At 41.1% G+C, this 6,313-nt stretch overlaps 1 protein-coding gene across 1 annotated transcript; it reads left to right on the forward strand.

Annotated features, from left to right (window-relative positions):
* The first annotated feature begins 499 nt into the window (after window positions 1-499).
* On the forward strand, window positions 500-3,982 carry LOC131228140 (putative disease resistance protein RGA3). The gene has a single exon (XM_058223972.1). The coding sequence runs from the start codon at window positions 500-502 to the stop codon at window positions 3,980-3,982; it is 3,483 nt and encodes a 1,160-aa protein (XP_058079955.1).
* The last annotated feature ends 2,331 nt before the right edge of the window (window positions 3,983-6,313 follow it).

Genomic DNA, 6,313 nt, shown 5'->3' on the forward strand with positions numbered 1-6,313 from the left:
AGAGGCTGCAGAATGGATTATTAGGGTTATTTGATCATTGAGGCTTTTGGGTCATGGCTCATTCCCTGGCGGCGCACATGAGATGAAGCATGCACGTATATGGTGGTACCTCTAATTGTGTCCATTAGCAAATCCATGGCACAAAAACCAAACCAGATGGGCCCATTTAGTGACAGTTGCGATCACGATCACCTTACATGTCTATGGTGGAGATTGTTGTGAACACAATTTGAGCCATCCTTGAGGGAGAGCTTCCTTTCCCACTTAAATATGAGCAGTTAAAAGCATACCGCATTGTCAACGGAGGTGGCCCACCACATTGATGTTATGAAAATAACAGCATTGGCAGCTTCTTGATGCTTTCCATGTTCTTTCTTTATCCTTCCCTAGTAACTCCTCCCACTTCATGAAAAATAGCACATAGTTCACAGTTTCATTATCTTCCATTTCACACTATCACCATTTGAGTTCTTCAGCATCTCTGCAATACCAAGAAAAGATGGCAGCGGAAGCAATTCTCTCTGCTTTTGTTAAAACAGTGTTGGGGAACGTGAATTCTCTACTTCTGCAAGAGTTTGGATCAGCGTGGGGTGCCAAGGAAGAGTTGGGGAAGCTCGAGAGCACGTTGTCAACGATCCATGCAGTGCTTCAAGATGCGGAGGAGCAGCAAGTGAAGAACGAGGCAGTAAAGAATTGGCTAAAGAAGCTTAAGGACGCGACCTATGTTGCAGATGACTTGATAGATGAGTTTGCAATAGAAGCTTTACGGCGGAAAGTGAGGACTCGGTCTGCTAAGGTGAATCGGGTACGCAACTTCATTTCTTTTCCAAACTCACTTGTATTTTGCCTGAGGATGGGGAGTAGGATAAAGGAAATTGGGGAGAGATTAGATGGGATTGCAGCGGAGAGGTTGAAGTTCCATTTGAGAGAGGGAATTCTAGATCGGCCAGGCAATACTGAAGAGAGACTAACAACCGCCTCTTTTGTGATTGAGTCAGAAGTTTATGGTAGAAAGAAAGATAAGGAGAAAATCGTAGAGTTGTTGATTCAAGTCAGTACTCAAGAAGATGTCTCAATCATCCCCATAGTTGGTATGGGGGGCCTTGGGAAGACCACGCTGGCTCAATTCGCCTACAATAACGAGAGGGTAGCGAAGCATTTCGAGCTGAGAATGTGGGTTTGTGTGTCGGATGACTTTGATGTGAGGAGGCTAACAAAAACAATTTTAGAGTCTGCTACCGATGGGAAACATGATCTCCTAGAATTGGATTTACTGCAGCGTCGCCTCCAAGAAAAGCTACATGGGAAGAAGTTTTTACTTGTGTTGGATGACGTGTGGGATGAAAATCCTGAGAACTGGGATCAGTTGAAACAATTTCTCAGAGGAGGTGCAAGGGGTAGTAAAATCATAGTGACTACCCGTAGTGAAAAAGTTGCTTCGATCATGGGCACTCTCCCTCCACACCATTTGCCAAGACTATCAGAGGATGATTGTTTGTCTCTGTTCATGCAGCGAGCGTTTGGGCATGGAAGACAAGAACCTCCAAACCTTGTAATGCATGCAAAGGAAATTGTAAAGAAGTGTGGGGGCGTCCCTTTGGCAGCGAAGGCATTGGGTGGCTTGATGCGCTTTAAAACAGATGAAAGAGAGTGGCTGTTTGTAAAAGAAAGTGAAATTTGGAATTTATCTGAAGAAGAGAATGGCATTTTACCTGCTCTGAAGTTTAGTTATTATCATCTTCCATCACATTTGAAGCAATGCTTTGCATACTGCTCAATATTTCCAAAAGATCATATAATCGTTAAGAAGAAACTAATCCTATTATGGATGGCGGAAGGTTTCATTCAAGCATCTGATGGAAGTAAACAAATGGAAGATATCGGTGGAGAGTATTTCAATAATCTACTGTGGCGGTCCTTCTTTCAGGATGTTGAGAAAGATGAAGATGGGAATATATTATGGTGCAAGATGCATGACCTTGTGCATGATCTTGCATGCTCTGTTGCAGGGAACGAATGTTCAGTTGTGCAGGTGAAGAATGCAGTGAGTATCCCCGACATATATCCCTGTTTGTTCATGTTGGGTGAGTATTATGAATGGGTCCTAACAGTCCCAAAGGCCTCAAGGAAAGCAAACCATTTGCGAACACTGCTTCTGGATGGAAGACAGACTTTCCGCGTCCCTCGTAATCTTTTAACAAATTTCATGTGCTTAAGGGTGTTAGATTTAAGTTTTGCGTGTGTCACTACGGAGATGTTGGTTTCAATTGGCAGGTTGAAACACTTAAGATACCTCGACCTGTCTTATACTAAAATACGAGCCCTCCCTGAATCCATTAGTACCCTTCACCATTTGCAAACTTTAAGACTCTTGGGGTCTAATGATCTTGCAGAATTACCCAGGGACATGAGCAAAATGACTAGCCTAAGACATCTTGAAATAGATGCGTATAATAATAAATTGACCCATATGCCAGCTAATATGGGAGAATTAAAGTTCCTTCAGAGCTTGTCAATATTCGTTGTTGGTAAGGATAGTGGATGCGGTATAAGAGAGCTACAAGGTCTAAACCTTGGAGGAAAATTGACTATTCGAAACCTCGAGAATGTGATGTGTGCAGCAGATGCCCGGGAAGCAAACTTGAAGGATAAGCTGAACCTTTGTGAGTTACGCCTTTCATGGGGTCAGGATACTGATCTTCAGTTGGAAGGAAATGTCGAGCAAACCCTTGAAGGTCTCCGACCACATCGAAATCTCAAAAGGTTGACTGTGGAAGAGTACATGGGTGTCAGATTTCCGCATTGGATGAGCTCTTCATTGCTTCCGAATCTGATTGAAGTTTCACTGATTAATTGCAGAAGATGCGAACAGCTCCCCCCGCTCAGCCACTTACCATTCCTGCAGGTTCTTGTGATACGTGGAATGGATGCTGTGAAGTCTATTGGAAAGCATTTCTATGGCGACGATGTCACAGAGGCATTCCCATCATTGAAACGACTCACCATCCAAGATATGCCTAATTTAGAGGCGTGGTCAGGATCTAATGGAAGAGTACTCCCCTGCCTTAACCGATTAAATGTCTGGGGATGTCCAAAGTTAACAACACTTCCATGCCTTCCATCTCTAAAAGAATTGGAATTGAAGGATGGTAATGAGATGTTGTTAGGTTCAGTGGCAAACCTTGCTGCTCTAGAGTATCTGTGTATTTCGAGCTGCAGTATGTTGGTATCTTTGCCAGAGGAGTTACAAAACCTCACCTCTCTCCGTCAGCTGTGGATTAACTGGTGCAATGGTCTAACGTCATTGAGACTACAAGGCTTGAGCTCTCTTCGAAAACTAGTCATCCAGGGGTGTCACAGCTTAACGAGTTTGATAGGGGGACTGCGACACCTCACTGCCTTACATTCCTTGGCCATTAATTATTGTCTGGAGCTGGAATATTTACCAGAGGGTATGCAACACCTTACTTCCCTTCAACGACTCACCATATGGAACTGTCAGAAGTTGACATGTTTGCCGGAAGGGCTACGACATGTCACAACACTGGAAGCTCTATCAATCGATGGAACGACTCCGCCGGAGTGGATAGGAAACCTGTCCTCGCTTCGACGTTTGCAGATTAACGGTTGTGATAAATTGACGTGTTTACCATCAGGGTTGCAACTCCTAACAAACCTCCAACAGCTACAAATCTGGGGTTGGCCATGTCTAACAGCTCTGCCGGAGTGGATAGCAAACCTCTCCTCGCTTCGATATTTGGAAATTGAATATTGTCGTAAATTGGAGTGTTTGCCATCGGGGTTGCAACTCCTAACAAATCTGGAACGTCTAAAAATCCGAGGATGTCCCCAATTAGAGAAGCAATGCGAGAAGGAGAAAGGCGAGGATTGGCACTACATATCACACATCCCATACATTGAAATTGAATATACCAAATCTCAATCCCGGAGAGGAGGCGAATGCTGTGGACGTCTGCTGTAGGAGTTGAAGAGTAAATGCATTAACGCTCTGCTTCCTACCTCTTCTTCCAATTTTAAGTACCACTTCATTCACTCAACCCTATCTTTGTTAGCCGCGGATTAGGTGTTACCCGGATAACAACTTTATGGGTGTGTTACCCTTACTGTGGGGCCCACCTTCTTGATGTGTTGTATATCCAATCTATCCATCCATTTTTTCAGCCCATTTTAGCACGTGGTCCAAAAAATTAAGCAGATCCAAATCTCAGGTAGAACACACCACAGGAAACAATGGTGATTCAACACCCACCATCAAAAAATTCCCAAGCCCACATAAGCAGATCCGTAACATTTATTTTCAATCCAACCTGTTGTTAAAGTCAATCAGACTTGTATGAGGGGAAAATACAAAGATCAGATGGATCCAAAACTTCTGTAGCCTGCAATAAGTTTTTAATGGTCATTCACCACTTTTTACAGTGGTGTGGTCCACTATAGACTTGGATCTACTTAAATTTTGTGATGACGTCCTAAAATGAGCTGAAACAACAGACAGGCAGCGTGGATATACAATGTATTCATCAAGTTGGGCCCCACATGGCAAGAGTAACACCCAATAAGGTGTTACCTAGGTAACACCTAATCCACTCCTCCATATCACATCCAACTCGTCCAATAGTTACATTCTTGTCTGTAGCCCACTTAAATGATTGTATCAGCATGATTTATTGTTTGTAGAACATTATGGTGGGATTCATCTATTTCACATGCTTGATATAATACACACACCATGCGGACTCTACAATTCTTGAATTCACAATTTTTTATTTGTTATATGATTTGATCTTATCATCATGTACGTCAATCATGGTTTTATAGCTAGAAGTTGAATTTTATGACCTGTTTGAATTGGCGGAATCTAAAATATAAATTGGAAAAGGAAAATGTCACATCTCATGAAAACATAAACAAGGAAACACCTAGAAAATAATTATGAAAAGGTTGTTTCTTTTAAACTTTATGATTTTTAAGGAAGTGCGAAATGATCAATGGTCTAAAAATGATATTGTTTCTTAGAAAGTATGGAAAATTGGATTATCAAGGTTTTTGAAAGAAAATACCTTTTTTGAGGAAAATTGTGAAAAGGAAAATAATTTCCGAGATGTCACTTTATTGTCACAACCAGCGGAAACCATCACATCAGTGGAAAACTCCTTTTCCACACATACTTTTTTGGATTCCACCAATCCAAACAGGCAAGCAGATCATCCTTGTAGAGGTTGTTAGATGATCCAAAATTGCAAGCTCAACAATCATACATTGAAGGATGTTATTATTCAATAATACGCTTATCTTGATAATACATACCTACCTTAATATTGAAGTAAATTCCAAGGAACTATGGGTCTATTTATGCAAATTGAAAACTACATGTCATATATATTCTGTTAGGGCATTGTCAACCACCTCCTTTTTTGTTAGAACTGTTGTATGGTTACTGAATTGCTTTCTATGGTTGGCTGATTTATTTCGCAAACAGAACATTTAAACTCCATAATTTCATCAAGGAATGCAAGTGGGACAAAAGAAAATGAGATGGAGAAGGGGTGTAGCAGCACATGTGCTATCCTCGTACAGTTGTAGGAGAACAAGCAAAGGGCAGCTGGTGGTTGAACTAAAAATCAGGCCGGCCTGCTTATCAGGTGAGCAACAAGCTTATATTGAATATCAATCAATAGTTATCTTCTTTGGAAAATTTTCATTTTTGTGTTACAAATGTGGTGCAAACAATGTAAGTGGAGTGTTTGCCATCCAGGTTGCAACTTAACAAACTTTGAATGTCTACAAATCTATGGTTGTCCCCATTTATAGAGGTGACGCGAGAAGGAGAAAGGTGACAATTGGCACAAGTTAGCACACATCCCATATATTCAGATTGGATAGCCATCCAATTGTAAGCATCACTTCTTGTTCAACCTTATCTTTGCTTTGTCATATATGATTTTAACAAATACTGCCTTTAGTAACTATTAAGTACTGTTTAGTGCTTTTGGGTTCTAAAATAGCCCAAGCACGTGGTGAACTGAATTGGAACCAAGCCACTTTTAGAACTGAGTTCTTGTTGACCCAGTTCAATATCTTGCCAAGTCAATAGGGCAGTTTTTATTAAAGTAAGTGAGTTTTAGAAGTATGCTTCAAAATGAAGATGCCATTTGTCAGTTGGGTTTGTTTTGTTTTGTGAGAAAAAAAAATGGTCATACTATAGTATGAGTGTGATGGTTCTTATGCATGTATAACTCAAAATCAAACCATCCAAATTGTAGGCCCTACTTTAGATGTGTGATAAACCATA

Source organism: Magnolia sinica, chromosome 15 (genome assembly GCF_029962835.1).
Source record: "Magnolia sinica isolate HGM2019 chromosome 15, MsV1, whole genome shotgun sequence".
NCBI lineage: Eukaryota > Viridiplantae > Streptophyta > Magnoliopsida > Magnoliales > Magnoliaceae > Magnolia > Magnolia sinica.

Bases quoted from the DNA above. Each gene is read 5' to 3' on its own strand.
- LOC131228140 (XM_058223972.1), top strand. From the start codon at position 500: ATGGCAGCGGAAGCAATTCTCTCTGCTTTTGTTAAAACAGTGTTGGGG.